We start from the raw sequence: 16234 nt of genomic DNA on the forward strand, positions 1-16234 counted from the left end.
CTTCCTTCCTTCCTTCCTTCCTTCCTTCCTTCCTTCCTTCCTTCCTTCCTTCCTTCCTTCCTTCTTTCCTTCCTTCCTTCCTTCCTTCCCTCCTTCCCTCCCTCCTCTCTCTCTGTCTTGCTGTCTCTCTGTCTCTGTCTCTCTCTGTCTCTTTCTCTCTCTCTTGCTCTCACTCTCTTTCTCTAAGCAACTAATGGAACACTAAAAATGTGGTTCCATTAAACACATTCTAAGCTGGGCCCCAGTGGCTTACACTTATAATCCTAGCTGTTCAGGAGACTGAGATCTGAGGACCACAGTTCAAAGCCAGCCCCCGGCAGGAAAGTCCGTGAAACTCTTTTCTCCAATTAATCACACAAAAAGCCGGAAATTGGTGCTTTGGCTCAAGTGGTAGAGCACTAGCCCTGAGCAAAAAGGAGCTCAAGGGCTGGGAAGGTGGCTCAGTGGTAGAGCTCTCGCCTTGCATGCTTGAGGCCCTGGGTTCGATTCCTCAGCACCACATAAGCAGAAAAAAAAAAAGCCAGAAGTGGCGCTGTGGCTCCAGTGATAGAACACTAGCCTTGAGCTGAAGAGCTGAGGGACAGCGCCCAGGCCAAGAGTTCAGGCCCCACGACCAGACCCAAAAAACAAACAAAAAAAGGAGCTCAAGACAGAGCCTAAGCCCAGTGTCTGGGCCTTAGGATGGGGTGGGGGTGGGGGGACTGGGGGGAGGGAGACATTCTGTAAGTGGCTCACTCCTGTAATCTTAGCTACATGGGAGGCTGAGATCTGAGGATCATGGTTCAAAGCCAGTTTGGACAGGAAAATCTATGAAACCCTTATCTCCAATTAACCACCATAAAGATGGAAATGGAGCTGTGGGCTCACATGCCAGCCTTGAACAAAAACAGCTAAAGGACAGTGCCCAGGCTCTGAGTTCAAACCCCAATATCAACACACACACACACACACACACACACATACACATGCACACACATGCACATGCACACACATGCACATACACACACATGCACACATACACACAAAGACACCTGGAGATCATAATTTGACTCCAGATTATACATAAGAGAGATCATTTTGTAGACATAAACATGCCCAAATACAAAACACTGATTGTCCCAAACATTACAGACAAGGAATCACTCAACCCACTTTTTGATACCAAGTTCTGCCACCACCACTGCCTCTATCTAGTTCCAGAACCTTCCTGCTGCAGTCACCTCATCCCTTGAGGTGAGCCCTGTTCTCCCATGAATCCACATCTTGCCTCTGAAGAAAATCAGTAAAACAAGGGTGTCTCATGGTGGGGGATGAGGACTGGAGAGGTGCCAGAAGGTGAAAATTCAAGTGGCTGCGGGGACCTGAGTGAGGGGGTGACCTCTGAGGAAAGGCAGGAAGGCCCATTGGAGACCTGCACTGGCAGAGTGCACTGGGCAGTTGGCACAGCAGGTGCAAAGGCCCTGGGGTGGGAGCAGGCCAGGAATGCTTTGTGGATCCAGGGCAGAGGAATGGGGGGTGGAGAGGGAGCCTGGGTCTTTGGCCCTGCCTGGTCAACCCTTTCCTTTCTGTGGCCAGGATCCAGCTCCTCCCCCACCCCAGGTTAATAGGCAACATATCAACCTCTGCCCAGCACCTTCTGGAAGTCTTAGGAGTCCCTCATATTCTTTACCTCATTAGTGTCTGTGAGCCATTAGGGCTGGGTGGAGGAAGCTTTCTCCCCACTCTTGGAGACCCCAGAGGGCATCAGGGGAGATAGCTGTGCCGAGCTGAGCTCTGAAAAGCAATTGACCACTTGGGCTTAAAGGATAAAGAGACAGCCTGGTACAGTGACTCACAAGTGTCATCCTAGCTAGTCAGGAGGCTGAGATCTGAGGAGCATAGTTCCAAGCCAGCACTGGCAGGCAACACTGATGAAACTCCTTCATCTCCAATTCACCACCAAAAAGCTGGAAGTGGAACTGTGGCTCACGTGGTTAGAACTCCAACCTTGAGGGGAAAAAAAAAAATCTCAGAAACATCACCCAGGCCCTGAGTTCAAGCTCCAGGACCCACCAAAAACAAAAACAAAAAAAGACAAGGTCGAAGGGGTGAAGCACAAAGCCCTGAAGAGTAGCTGGCAGCCGGCCCCAGGGGACAAAAGCTCCCAGGGGCCACAGGAGACTCTTGGGGCTCTCCAGGGGGCTCAGATCCAGACAGGTTGAGGGGCCTATCCCCAGTGGGAGCCCTGGGTTCAATTCCTCAGTACCCTGTGGCCCGTGGGCCTGCATAACCCGAAATCCTCCTGGCCAAGGCCTACGGTCAGCGCTTTCCTTTCACTGGGCAGCAGGAATGTTCCTAGCTCTGGGCACTGTGCCTGCCTGATTGGGGGGGCCTCCCCACCCCCTACCCCATTCCTGTCTACCAGGAGAAGATCTCGTGTGACACCCCTCCCCCCCCACATCACTTACACCCACCAGCCTCTCTGCCAGGGCCCTCCCTGCCCGCTGGGTGACCTTGGATTTGTTGCATAACTTCTCTGGACCTTTTAGAAAGAAAGAAAATAAAGCCTGCAAAGCACCGCGCGCGCGGAGGCCTCGTTGGGCTGCGTCTGGCTCTGGGCTTGGGTCCCATTAGCTCATCTGCTGCTCAAGCGAGGATTATCTCACGCGCTTGCAGACGACGCCCTGCCCAGGTCTGAGCCGCCCACATGGCAGCATCCCGGCACAGATTTTTTTGCTCCAGAGTATTGTAAAAATAATCGTGCGCGCGCAGGCGTACACACACGCACGCATGCACACACACACATGCAGGGCCGGGACGCCCGCGCTGCGCTGCACACTGTGGGTGGGCAGCTCAAAGCTGGTGGTGCCTACCTTTCAGAGATGGCAGTGTCCTGAGGCCGCACAAAACCCCACCTCTCCATCTGCACCTGAGATCTGTTTGCTTTTCATTTTTTATTGTACTTATAAAGGTGTTGTACAGAGGGGTTACAGTTACATAAGTCCGATAAAGAGTACATTTCTTTTTTGGGGGGGAGGTCTGGTCGTGGGGCCTGAACTCTGGGCCTGGGCGCTGTCCCTCAGCTCTTCAGCTCAAGGCTAGCGCTCTACCACTTGAGCCATAGCCCCACTTCCGGCTTTTTTCATTTTGCTTATGTGTTGCTGAGGAATGGAACCCAGGGCCTCAGGCATGCAAGGCAAGCGCTCTACCACTGAGCCACCTTCCCAGCCCAAGAGTACATTTCTTTTTGGACAGTGTCACCCTTTCTCTCACTCTCTCCCAGTGTTTCCATCCCATCCCTTACCCACAGTTGTATAGTTCAGTTTCAACATAGTGTGTGTGCTGTGTTTGTGTGTGTGTATGTTGTTGTTTTAATGTGTGCCCATGGGCTAGGAATGTGGTTTAGTGGTAAAGTGCTTGCCTAGCATGCATGAAGCTCTGGGTTCAAGTCCTTTTTACCACATACATAGAAAACTAGAAGTGGCGCTATGGCTCAGGTGGTAGAGTGCTAGCCTTGAGCACAGAGAGGCTCAGGGACAGTTGCTGGGCCCTGAGTTCAAGCCCCAGGATTTGGGGGTGGGGTGGGGGGAGGGCATGTATTCCCACACCTGGGCTTGAAGTCAGAGTCTGGGTGCTGTCCCTGAGCATTTTTTGGTTTAAGACTGGTGCTCTGCCACTTGAGCCACAGCTCCAATTCCAGCTTTTTGGTAGTTAATTAGAAATAAGAGTCTCACAGACTTTCCTTCCTGGCTGGCATTGAACTGTGATCCTCAAATGTCAGTGACCTGAATAACAAGGTTGACAGGCTGAGCCACCTGCACTGGGCTCCACCTAAGATCTTTGGTGATGCGGCCTCTGTTTCTACTGCTCAGCCGGTGCCACACCCCTGCCTGGCCCAGTGGAGGCTGAGACTGGGCGCTTGAAAGGCTCCACTGTGTTTCTGCTCTCCTTTGAATAGGACGGTGACAATAAGTTCTGGTGCTTCCTAACACTGCCACAGCGTATGAATTGCTCTCCCAGTGGACTCAGTTTCCCCACTGATGAAGGGTTGTTGGAAATGGAGCAGTGAAGGCCACCCCGTTTCCTTTGTTTCACCTCATGGCTGTCTTCTTAGTGTTGGCTGTGTTTTGCTTTATGATGTGGGTTCAAGAAGTTGCAAAGCCTTAGGGCTGGGAAGGTGGCTCCGTGGTAGGGTGCTGGCCTAGCATGCGTGAAGCCCTGGGTTCGATTCCTCAGCACCACATATACAGAAAAAGCCAGAAATGGTGCTGTGGCTCAAGCCTTGAGCAAAAGAAGCTCAGGGACAGCGCCCAGGCCCTGAGTTCAAGCCCCAACACTGGCAAAAAGAAAAAAAAAAAGAAGTTGCTCATCCTTTAGTCTTAAGATTCTTCTTGGCTGTGCTCATCGGACAGACCAGGAACCCCTGAATATTAAAGTGTCCTCTGGGGGAAGCAAGACTGAACCCCTCCGCCCCGGCCCACCCTCTAGGCAGTCCCCCTAGGACAAGCAGGAAGCCTAGCAGCACCCCCCCCCTCCAGGCACCACCGTCTGGGGGTGGGAGCCGCTGAGCACAGGCCCCACCCCTGTGTGGGCCTCGCGTTGCCATGGGGACAGCGCGGTTGCCAAGGCGACCGACTCCCGCGGGCCGCCATCCATCAGGCGGTGGCGGTGGCGGCGGCAGCGCTGGGAGGGGGGCGGGGCAGCGGCTCTGGCTCCCCGCCTCTCCCCCCCCCCCAGGGTGGTGGCCTAGCCTGCACCCCCTCCATCTGTGACCCACGCGGTGGGGACAGTTCCTCTTGCCCAGCCTCGCTGGCAGCATCGTCCCAGTGCCTCTCTGCTTGTTCTGCCCGCCTGACCTTCCCCTGCCCCTGGCTCGGGACAGGCTGTTCAAGTGGACACTGCCGCCTTGTCTCCAGGCGGGCGAGCCAGCCGCACAGACATCCCTGTGTCCCTGGGTTGGTCCTGAATAGTCACCTGACCACTGGGGTGGGAGCAGGGTCCAGTCATGGTCCCCTGTGCCCCGAGGTCTTCGCTGCTGTGTGGACCCTGTGATCCAGCTTTGCCAACATCCTGGGTGGGTCTCTAGTGGATCCCATCTGGGCAGTAATGGCTTGAGTTGAGTCCAGCTCTGCCACTTCCTAGTCTTGCCCTCTATGGACTTAGTGATCAGCCCTGAGAAGAACTAACAGACAAGGGAAACAGCAAGTGCAAAGGGCCTGGGGTAGGAGAGAACTGGGTATCTAGACATAGATCCTGGTGGTTAGAGCAAGCTGCCAAGCAAAGATCCTGGCTGGTACTCCAGCCTGATGGTTTCTTCCAAGGTGTGAGTAGCAATGGTTAGAGTCAGGATATGATTCTTGTTTTAAGAAGCTGTCTCTCTGGTTGTGGGGTACAGAGAGAGGGCTGTCAGGGTCCAGGGAGGTGGTAGAGGATTTGGGAGCCCGGATTAAAGCTGGGGAAAAGGAGGCCAGCGGGAATGAAGGGTGGGTGAGTACAGTGCCACTGGGCAGACCCTGAAGTCCCAGTTGAGCTGGTCCTTGTGGCAGGGGCCCCCATGCCAGAAAGCTTGATCAAGCCTCTCCTGAGCCCCACCCAGCTGAACCCAACCTCACTCTGGGAGAGAAGGGGAAGCCACAGAGGGTGTGGTCCTGCTAGGGGGTGGGGCCCTGGGAGGCACCCCAATCGGAGCTGTGTGGCCAGTCAGGAAGGGAGGGACCACTGGGGGTCACCTGCAGGGCGTGGGAGCCTGGCAGCTTCACAGGTCTCAGTGGGGCCAGGAAATGGAACCTGTGGGCTCAGAGTGTCTTGATCCAACCCAGAGCAGCCTCTTCGACTGGGGGAAGGGGGGCTCTGTGTGACGGAAAGCTGGGGGTGTCTGGGGCCCCTCCACTTACAGATGGGGAAACTAAGACCCAGAGAGGTGTGAGGGGCCTTCCTGAGTCCCCCTGGGTGACTCCAGGCCCTGATAACAAGGACAGGGGGTGTCGGGGTGGCAAGAGAAGTAAAGGACAGTCTGTAATTTCAGTCCCTTCCAAGATAAGGGACCAGGGTGGGGAGGAGAAGTGGGAAGGGCTTGGGCTGGGACAGTGTGGGCTGGCTGGGGGTGGGGGGAAGGCTTGGGGAGGGGAGCCTGGGGGAGGGAGGTTAAAGAGGAGAGGCCAGGGGAGGGGAGGGAGGAGAGGCGGACTAGTTGGGGCCACCAGGCCCTGCCCCCCCATTTGCCTGGGCCTCCTGCCCATGGGCGCTGCCTTGAGCAGCCAGCTGGCCCTGGGATCATTTGGGATTTGGGGCAGAGGACTGGAAACTACCCCCAACACACACACACACACACACACACACACACACACACACACACACGGCAGAGGACTGGAAACTACCCCCAACACACACACACACACACACACACACGGCAGAGGACTGGAAACTACCCCCAATACACACACATACACACACACACACACACACACACACACACACACACAGCCTGGAACCACCCCACACTCGATCCTGCCTGTGTCCTAGGAACACACCCAAATTCCAGTCACAGCCTTTAACTGAGCTCTTGCTCACAGGGGCTTTGGAACCTTTGACAAGCCCTAGTGATGGGAGGGAGGGGCCTGAGTCAAAGCCCCACCCACTGGGTGGGGCGGGGCCAGCACTGGGGCGTGGCCAGCAGGGGGGGGAATGGAAGGTAGATCACCCGCATTGGATGCACAGTTCGCCTCAGTAAGTAGGAGCTCCGAAGCCCACCCGGGCCTGGGAGAGAGTGAGGGATTCTTCGCTGCTTTATTAACCTCCTGCTGTATATCAATCAGCCCTTGGAGTAAGGCTCAAACCTCACTGGGTGGCCCAGCACCGGTGGATCACCCCTGTAATCCTAGCTACTCCAGGAGGCTGCGTTCTGAGGATCGAGCTTCAGAGGCAGCCCCAGTGCACAAATCCAAGATAACTAGCAAAAAAAAAAAAAAAAGCTGGAACTGGGGCATGGCTGACGTGGTAGAGCGCCAGCTGTGAGCACTGAACTCAAGCCTCAGTACACACACACACACACACACACCCCAAAACCCACCTCACTGGGCCAACTGGGAAAAGACAATGGGCAAGAGCATCCTCTCTGGGCTCTTTAGGCTGCTGGGAAGGCCAGGGTGGAAAGTGCTAGAAGTCCTAGAATGGTCCATTTGACTATGAAAGCCCACAGTTGGATGGAGTCTGATGGGCCCTCTGCCCTCTTGTTAGGTGGGAGTGTGTGGAAGGGCCTGGGAAACCTGCTGAGCTCCTATGCATCCCTCCAGGCCCAACCTCAATTACCCTCTTCCCCCACCTTCCCGAACGTTCCTCTCCTCCTCCCCTCCTCCTGCCCTGTTCCCTGGACTGTGCCTCTCTCCCTTGGCCCTGTGCTTTGCCAGGGGGGCGTGCCACCAGGGTGCTGCAAGAGGTTTTGCTGAGGGAATTAATGGATAAGGGTGTCGGAGGTGAGCCCTAGCCCGGGGTCACCTTCCGGGGGTCTGGCTGAGGTGGCCCTCGGTCTCCTGTCTCCAGGGTCCTGGCGGCAGACACTGCATTCCAGCAGGAGCGGCTCCAGGCCATCGCAGTAAGTTACCGCTGTCCTGTGGGCAGGAGGGTCTGGGGGTAGAGATTGGGGGAGGGAGTGGGGTCTCTGGGTTCCCCACGTCCAGTCTGGGGCACAGAACCAGGGCGTGGCCGTTCCCTACCTCCGTATGGTGTACAGGTGGGGAAACTGAGGCTGGCGTTGGGCAGACCCTGCCCCCGGCCGATCATCACGAAGCTGGGGCTCACTCAGGGAACGCGGGGGTCTCGGGGGAGGCGGGCATGGCGGGCCGGCCGGCTCTCCATGCTGACCCTGCCCGCGGCCCCCCAGGAGAAGCGGAGGAGGCAGGCGGAGATTGAGAGCCGGCGCCGGCAGCTGGAGGATGACCGGCGGCAGCTGCAGCACCTGAAGGTAGGGGGCGTGGCGCTCCCGGGTGGGCGGGTCCAGGGGCGGGGCTGCAAGGAGGCGCTGTGGGCGTGGTCCCGGCATGGGGTGGGGCCTGGGAGGCTTGTCTTGGGGCGTGACTCGTATTGTGTGGGCGTGGCCTGTGTGGCAGGTTCTTGTGGGTGGAGCCTGCATGGAGCAGGGCGGGACTTGAATGGACAGAGTCTTGAGGGTGTGGCCTGCAGGGGGTGTGGCTGGTACAGGCTGTCCCGGTGGGCGTGGTCTGTATGGGTGGGGGCTGGTGGGTGTGACCTTGGCTGAGGTAGGCGTATCTATGAGGGCGGGGCCTGCCTGGTGAGGTCTACATGGGCGCTGTGCGGTCTCTATAGACCGTGAGGAACTGAGGAATAAGGAGATCAGCACCCTAATTCCGGCCCCAACCCTGAACCTGACTCCAATGTTGATCCTGATCCCACCCTGATGCCCCTGATCCTGCTTGACCCTGACCATGGTGTGGTTCACAATCCTGATCCAGTTCTGGACCTTGATTCCAACCACAAAGGTCCTCACTTTGACCCAGACCTAGCCTTTGACTTTGACTCTGCTCCTTGGCCATGATGATGTTGATTGATCCTGACCCTGGCCTTCATCAAGACCTCAGCCCTGCCTGGCACCTGTGGCTCACTCCTATAATCCTAGCTACTCAGGAGGCTGAGAGGCTGAGATCTGAGGATCATGGCTTGAAGTCAGCTAGGACAGGAAAGCCCGTAAGACTCTTATCACCAATTAACTATCAAAACTAAAGCCATGGAAGTGACTCAAGTGGTAGAGCGCTAGTCTTGAGCAAAACAACTCAAGGAGATCACCCAGGTCCTGAATTCAAGCACCAATACTGGTGCCATGTGTACACACACACACACACATACACACACACACACACACACACACACACACACGACCTCTGGCCAAAGCATGAGCCACAGTCTGACCTTTACCCTAACCCTGATTTTGACTCTGACCACAAGCAGGACCCTGATTGATCCCCATACTGACTATAACTTGAGTCTGACCCTCATGTCTGCCCCTGCAGTCCAAGGCACTGCGGGAACGCTGGCTGCTAGAGGGGACGCCATCCTCAGCTTCAGAAGGTGATGAGGACATGAGGAAGCAGATGCAGGAGGATGAGCAGAAGGCCCGGCTTCTGGAAGAGTCCATCTGCAGGTGAGCTCACACAGGAACCCAGCTAGACTCACACACAGAGGGAGCCCGGGTACACACAGATTCAGTAGAAGCCCCAGATGGAAGGGCCAGGGTCCCTCATGGTGGGGGACGAAGATAATGTGTTCCAGGACATAGTGGCTGGTTCAGGTGTGGCTCCCAGATAGACTGCTTTGGGGGTGATGGCTTTGATGAAGGACTCACAGGCTGGGCTGGGCTGTGGACAGAGGCTGCCTCACTGACTCTGAGCTGTCTCAGTGTTGTTAGAGCAGGTGTTAAGAGTCATTTGAAGTCAGGGCAGATCCAGGGTCCCAGAGGATGGGAGTTGCCGCCATTGGTGTCCCGGGGGGGGGGGCTTCCTGGCGCCAGCCCAGCTGGCCAGTCCTCCACTGGTGCTGGCAGAGGCCACCGTGACGGCCAGGCCTACAGGAAACAGGGGAAGGGGCAGGATGGGGGCTGGGACAAAACACCAGTTTCCAGCAGACAGAGGCCCAGGGCCAGCTGGGAGCAGTAGGGTCAGGGCGGAGGGAAATGACCGAAATTCCAAGTGTCGGCTCAAGCCAAGGAAGGGGCCCAGAGCATGGGGACTGAGAGGTGGCCCCAGGAAGACGTGAGAGGTCACAGAAGGTTCTAGAGGGGGTGGGAGGAGGGGGTGAGCTCTGGAGACATCCCCAATCTGAACAGATTTGGGGTGGGCACTCCCTGCAGGTTCACCTGCTCTCTGCCTCTGCCCATGCAGCTCCACAATCATCCCGCCCTCTAAAGATCTCGGCCAATCCAGGCTGGGGATGGGTCGGGTAGTTCTGCTGAGGCTGTCCTGGGGAGGGGCTGAACTTCCAGGAGTCCCTCCAACCCAGCCCTCTTTGTTTTCCTGGATTTGTTTGTGCTTTTTTTTTTTTTTTCCTGTCAGTACTGGGGTTTGAATTTAGAGCTTTTCAGCTTGTTCCACCTCTTGAGCCACACCTCCCATTACCTTCTGTAACTTGGAAAGTGACCCTTTTTTTCCATGGTCCCCAGAGAGATAACATTTCCTGTGAAAAGGAAATGAATTTGAAGGGGGAAAACAGCAGAGCTCATTTGGAATAAATGATGACAGGACTGAGCAGAGTCAGCTGTGGTGCCAGTGCTGCTGCCCTGCTCGCTGGCTGAACGATCACGCCATGCCATGCCTCAGTTTCCCCACTTGTGAAGCCATATGAGAAGACTATGCGGGGTCATTAGGAAACGTTAGATCCAGCAAGCCGCAGGGGGTCGAAAGTGGCCTGTGCCTCACACCTGCCTCTTTGCAGGTTGGAGAAGGAGATAGACATGCTGGAAAATGGGGTGTCAGTCCCTGCTGCCCCCCAGGAGAATGCCACCACAGCCCCCAGCCCGGCCCGGACTCCCACCTCAGCCCCAAGCCCAGCCCGGGACAGCAAAACAGAAGTGGTGATGAATTCCCAGCAGGTAAGGAACGGGGTGCCCAGCACAGGCCGAGACCCCAGTGGCGGTATGCACTTTGACCTAGAGAAACAGGAAGCTTTTGTTCCAAATGGAGGGGACCCACACACACAGGATGGTCCATTGAGGCAGGACTATGTTAGAGAAAGAGCAAGAAGCTGCTGCACTAACCTGGCAGGGGCACTGGGGTGGCTGTGGACAAGTCTGACCATGGAGGGGAGATAGAGAGGGAGCTGGACCCAGCATAACCTGAAGGCCTTGCCAATAAAGGGGCAAGATCTGAACCCCGGGGCTGGGAGGGTGGCTCAGCAGTAGAGCGCTTGCCTTGCATGCATGAGGCCCTGGGTTCTGTTCCTCAGCACCACATAAGCAGAAAAAGCAGGAAGTGGCACTGTGGCTCAAGTGGTAGAGCGCTAGCCTTGAGCTGAAGAGCTGAGGGACAGCGCCCAGGCCCAGAGTTCGGACCCCCTCCCCCCAAAAAAGATCTGAACCCCAAAAGAGGATGGCCCGATACCAGTGGTTCACATGTGTAATCTCAGCTACCCAGGAGACTGAGATCTGAGGATCACAGTTTGAAGTCAGCCGGGGCGGGAAAGTCCATGAGATTCATCTCCAATTAGCCACCAGAAAATTGGACGTGGTGCTGTGGCTCAAGGTAGTAGAGCACTTAAGCAAAAGAGCTGAGGGACAGCGCACAGGCCCTAAGTTCAGGTTTCAGGAACAGGATAGGATGAGAAGGAGGTCAGTTGAGGCCCCAGCATTCCTGACCTCTCTTGTTTTCTCTTGCAGACCCCAGTGGGCACTCCCAAAGGTAAGGCTTCTAGGGAAAATGGCGGGCTCAGGTGCCCTCTGGTGGCCATGGCAGGGATTGCATGTGGGTGGAAGCCTGAAAGCAGTTATTGTTGTATAAATAGAAGAGAAGCAGCAGACCACGCCTGACTAATTCTATTATTCTACCGGAGCCCTGATTCGGGCCCAGAGTATCCCGATGTGTGTGTGTGTTGCATTTTCACAAGATCCCTGGGGTGGAGTTGCCAGATTGAGACAAGGCTGGGCTCAAAAAGGTTCCTGGTGGTAACCCTGTAATTCTAGTGACTCAGGAGGCTGAGCTCGAAGCATCACGATTTGAAGCCAGCCTGAGCAGGAACGGCTGTGAGACTCTTATCTCCAATAAAACACCTAAAAACCAGAAATGGGCCTGCAGCTCAAAGTGGTAGAGCACTAGCCTTGAGCAAAGAGCTCAGAGACAGCGGCACCTAAGACCTGAGTTCAAACCCCACAACAGACAAAAAAAAAAGCTAAGCTTGAATGTGAGGCTCTGAGTTCAAGTCCCAGTACTTGCACCAAAAAAAAGAAAAACATATATAAATCTAAATACATATATAATTATAATTATATAGATACATACATAAATACAAAGGCTGTAGAGACCTTGAATTTGAGCCCAGCACTGGAAAATACACCATAAATCATGTATGTGTGCTTGGTGGTCCTGGGCTGGAGCTCAGAGAACAAACCGGCACAGTGGCCTGCAGCATCTATAGCCTGATTTGTTGTGTTAATTATTCATAAGGTGAGTGTCTCCTTGTCTTACTGTAGAATAAAAAATTAATAATTAAACACATCCACACAGGTCTCTCAGGGATTTTGTGAAAAATCACTTGGGCTAAAAAGTGAACATCACAGTGTGGGATAGAATGTGTCTGTTTTGTGGGAAGGGGCAGTGTCTTGGTGTTTTGGTGTAGGGGGCAGGGGAGGGCGTGGTCTAGGGGCATGAGGGCTAGAGTTTAGGGGTGAAGGCACAAGGCCTTGTCTCTTGCTGGGTGCCAGTGGCTCAAGACTATACTACTAGCTATCAGAAGGAGATATGAGAATTGCGACTTAAAGCCAGCCTGGGCAGATAAATTCAAAAGACTCTTCAATTCACCAGCAAAAAGTTGGAAATGGAGGCATGATTCAAATGGTAGAGCCCCAGCCTTGAGTGGAAAAAAGCCAAGCAAGAGTATAAGACCCTGAGTTCAACCTTAGTACACAAAAACAAATAGATGGGAAAGCTGGCGGCTCATGCCTATAATCACCGCTACTCAGGATCTGAGGCTCATGATTCAAAGCCAGCCTGGGCAAGAAAGTCTCTGAGACCTTTATCTCCAATTGGAGCTGTGACTCGAGTGATAGAGCACCAGCCTTGAGCAAAATGCTCAGGGACAGCCCTGGGTTCAAACCCCAGGACTGGCACCAAAACGAGAAAAACAACCACCACCATAGCAAGGCCTTCTTGCTCAACCCTTCTCTCCCCTCTCTATCTTCCCCTGCAGAACAGCAAGCTTCAAACACCCCAGGGAGGGTGGCCGGAAGCTCCCCCATGATGAAGGCAGGTAGGTCGGATCCCAGGCCCGCGTCCTGGCTCCAGCCACCATCCGGGACCTCGTTCCTTATCTCATGACTCGGGTGGGAGGTGATGTAGGCCTGCTGCTCGGAGCACAGCCTAGTAGGGACTGTGGTACCGAGGTGGTGGCTGAACCAGGGCACCATCCCCAGCCTGGGGTGGTCGTGACACATTTCTGCTTTGCAATCTTGCCACACATCACTGGCCCAAGCTTCCCCTGAGAAGACGGGCCCAGCATGGCAGTTCTAACCCAGCCCACAGCCAATGCCTTCCATTCCCCTAACATGGCAGCTCCCCCCACCCCCGCCCAGGGCCTGGGCTGGCACACCCTTCCAGCCTCCCCACGCTCCCCCTGCTCCTGCCTGCCGGGGGCGCGGGGAAGGAGGGGGCGCGCGGAGAGACTAGTAACTGCTAGGCTCCCTGGCAGCCGCATCGCACACAAGGAAACAGAAGGCCAGCTCACGCCAAGCATGAACGAGGCCAGCCTCAAGTCCTTTCCCTGCCCTGTGATACCTGACACCTTGGGTTTCCCCAAAAGCAGAGAGGTAATGCTGTAGGGACCCCACAGCGGGCCCAGCAGCAAACGAACCCGATGGTGCCTGTGACTCCTGAGAAATGACAGATTGCTCACTTGAATTGAGCAAGCCCAGAAACAAGGAAGAAAAGGGAAAATAGTAACCAGCATGTATCAAGAGCCAGGGGTAGCAAGGGGTAGCACCCAAGCACAATGCACAGCCTGCACAGCTGTATGGGCAGCCTTGGGCACAGGTGTCCAGGAACAAGGGGGAGGTGGGATTAGATCAAAGGGATTAAATCAATTAGTCAAGAAAGACTTCCCTGAGTGCTTGCTACGGGTGCCAGGCATGAAGGATGGTAGCCTGGGGCAACCAATATTCTGCTGGGGTGACTGGCTGGCTATGAGCAATTTACAGAGCTAAAGCAGAGAGGGTGTGGAGTTTTGAGAAACACTTTTCAAGCCACAGGGAGGACTTGGGCTTTGACCAGCAGGAGGCGAAAGCCATGGAGGGCTCCAGGGGCGCAGAGCAGGGACCCTCCTGACTGCATGCTCGGGCGCCCTCTGGTGGCCACGGGGAGCACAGCAGGAGGGTGGGGGGGCGTTGCACTGGGGCTGGAGATGCTGGATAGAGCTGCTGGTGCTGGGGAACCATGGTAGGGGCTGGGGGCTGAGGGGTGCCAGCAGCGCACAGCTCCATTGCTGAAGGTGGAGGCTGCAGGCGGTGCAGGTGGAGCAGGTCGAAGTGTTGAACAGGGAGAGTTTGGAACTGTGTGTGTGTGCATGCACACACGTGTGCACATGTTACATTTATGCTGCTCCTGGGACTTGAACTCAGGGCCTGGGGCCCTGTCCCTGGGCTATTTTCACTCAAGGATTGTGCTCTACCACTTGAGGCACAGCTCTACTTCTGTGTGTGTGTGTGTGTGTGTGTGTGTGTGTATGGTAGTTAGAGATAAAAGTCTCCTTTTTGGAACCCTGATCCTCAAATCTCAGCCTCCGGAGTAGCTGGGATTGCAGGCGTGAGCCATCAGCCCTGGGAGAATCTGGGACTGTGGTGGGAGATACGTAGCAGATCTGACCGTGTTCAGGGCGAGGTCTTCATGAAGGACACTGGGCATTGTTTAAAGAGGTTAAAGCCAGGACTTGAAGGAAATTCCCAGGGCAGCGCAGCTGAGCTCGGGGACGAGAGAGGAGGCGAACCAGGTGACCAGGAAGGCCAGGCAGCCAACTGAAGACAGAGTTATTGGTGCCGTGGAAGGATGCCGGGCCAGGGGGTGGGTTCTGGAAGCGCTGTCCGGTCGAGGTGCGAGGGGGTCACTGTGGTCTTTTGGCCTCTTTTTCCTGCTCTCAGGAGTCCTGGGTCCAGGGCTGTGCGTGATGGCTTGATTAGAGTCAGGTCCTGGACGGTAGTGATACTCTTGGAGCTCAGAGCCAAAGAGCCACGGGAGGTTGTGGAGTTAAGGAGGACCAGGTCCGCAGGGGGTCACCTAGTATCCTGAATGAGGCTGCTTCATCTCCGCTTGGCTCCGTGCTGCTGGCCCCTCCCACCTGCCATCTTCCCCCACCCCTGGCTTGGCCGCTGCCTAGCAGGGTAGGAGGGGTCATCCTGCGGGTGAAGGGCGGTGGGGGGGGGCAGGCTTCGGGGTTAACCCCGTGCCTCTTGTGTTAGCTATGTACTCAGTCGAGATCACAGTGGAGAAGGACAAGGTGACTGGGGAGACGAAGGTGCTGTCCAGCACCACGCTGCTCCCCCGGGATCCCCTCCCGCAGGGAATCAAGGTCTACGAGGACGAGACCAAAGGTATGAGGCCACCCCTCCCACAGCCCCACCTCCATGGTCCCCACCTGCCCTCAAAGAGCCCGAGCTCAAGTCGGAAATCCTGTGGTCACCACCCAGGTTCCCTACACACAGAGGCACCGGCATCGGTGGCAGATGGCCCATCCTGGACCCCGGTTCAAGTTACCGGCCGTGGATTTGTCTGTCCTGGTCTTGTTCTATCCATGGGCCTTGTGTATCTGCGTTTCTCACAGAGCAGGTAGACTCCGGGTCTCTCTGTGTTATAGAATGGGTCGCCACCTCCTCCCATTCCTGGCTGTGGCTGGACCACACATCGTGCAGCCGGACTTCCTGGGTCCATTCATAGACCCGCAGAGAATAGGCAGGGCCCACCTTCTGGTCTTGGAACGCTGCATAGGTTCTGTATGATCTGGGGTGCAGTGTGGAGTGGAACTGTGGGTTCACACAGTGACTGGTCTCATGGTGGCTCTACCACATCGCTCTCCTGATGGTCAAGGGTCCTGATTGCTCCATAGCCTCACCCCCTCGCCCCTTCTTCCTGCCTCCCAGTGGGGTACAGTGTCACCCTGCTCATAGCTGCTGCAGCTTCCGGTGCATCCAGCATGCCAGAAAAGAGAAATGCCCAAGCTCAGCGCCGGGTGGTTCATGAGATCTGAGGATCACAGTTCAAAGCCAACCCCAGGCAGACAATTCCAAGAGACATTTGCCTCCAATTAACCACCAAAGGAACTTGCAGCCAGGTCTGGTGGCTCACGCCTGTAATCCTAAATACTCAGGAGGCTGACATCTGAGGACTGCAGTTCAAAGCCAGCCTGGGCAGGAAAGTCTGTGAGACTCTTAACTCCAATTAAAAAAAAAAAAACAAAACAAGCCGGGCGCTGGTGGCTCACGCCTGTAATCCTAGCTACTCAGGAGGCTGAGATCTGAGGATCTCGGTTCAAAGCCAGCCCGGGCAGGAGAGAC

General features: G+C 55.6%; 1 protein-coding gene across 3 annotated transcripts in view; it reads left to right on the plus strand.

The window, feature by feature from the left end:
• Positions 1-16234, plus strand: part of Palm (paralemmin) — a 29676-nt gene that overhangs the window by 8235 nt on the left and 5207 nt on the right. The window contains exons 2-8 of one of the 3 annotated variants that reach the window (XM_013022858.1): positions 7519-7570; positions 7859-7939; positions 9003-9133; positions 10420-10576; positions 11360-11381; positions 12886-12945; positions 15143-15274. In XM_013022858.1, the coding sequence (XP_012878312.1) occupies positions 7519-7570; positions 7859-7939; positions 9003-9133; positions 10420-10576; positions 11360-11381; positions 12886-12945; positions 15143-15274 (635 nt within the window). The remainder of the gene's footprint in view (positions 1-7518; positions 7571-7858; positions 7940-9002; positions 9134-10419; positions 10577-11359; positions 11382-12885; positions 12946-15142; positions 15275-16234) is intronic. The other 2 variants (XM_013022859.1, XM_013022860.1) reach the window with 2 other exon arrangements.

This window comes from Dipodomys ordii, unplaced genomic scaffold, assembly GCF_000151885.1.
Source record: "Dipodomys ordii isolate 6190 unplaced genomic scaffold, Dord_2.0 Scaffold64, whole genome shotgun sequence".
NCBI classification, from domain to species: Eukaryota; Metazoa; Chordata; class Mammalia; order Rodentia; family Heteromyidae; genus Dipodomys; species Dipodomys ordii.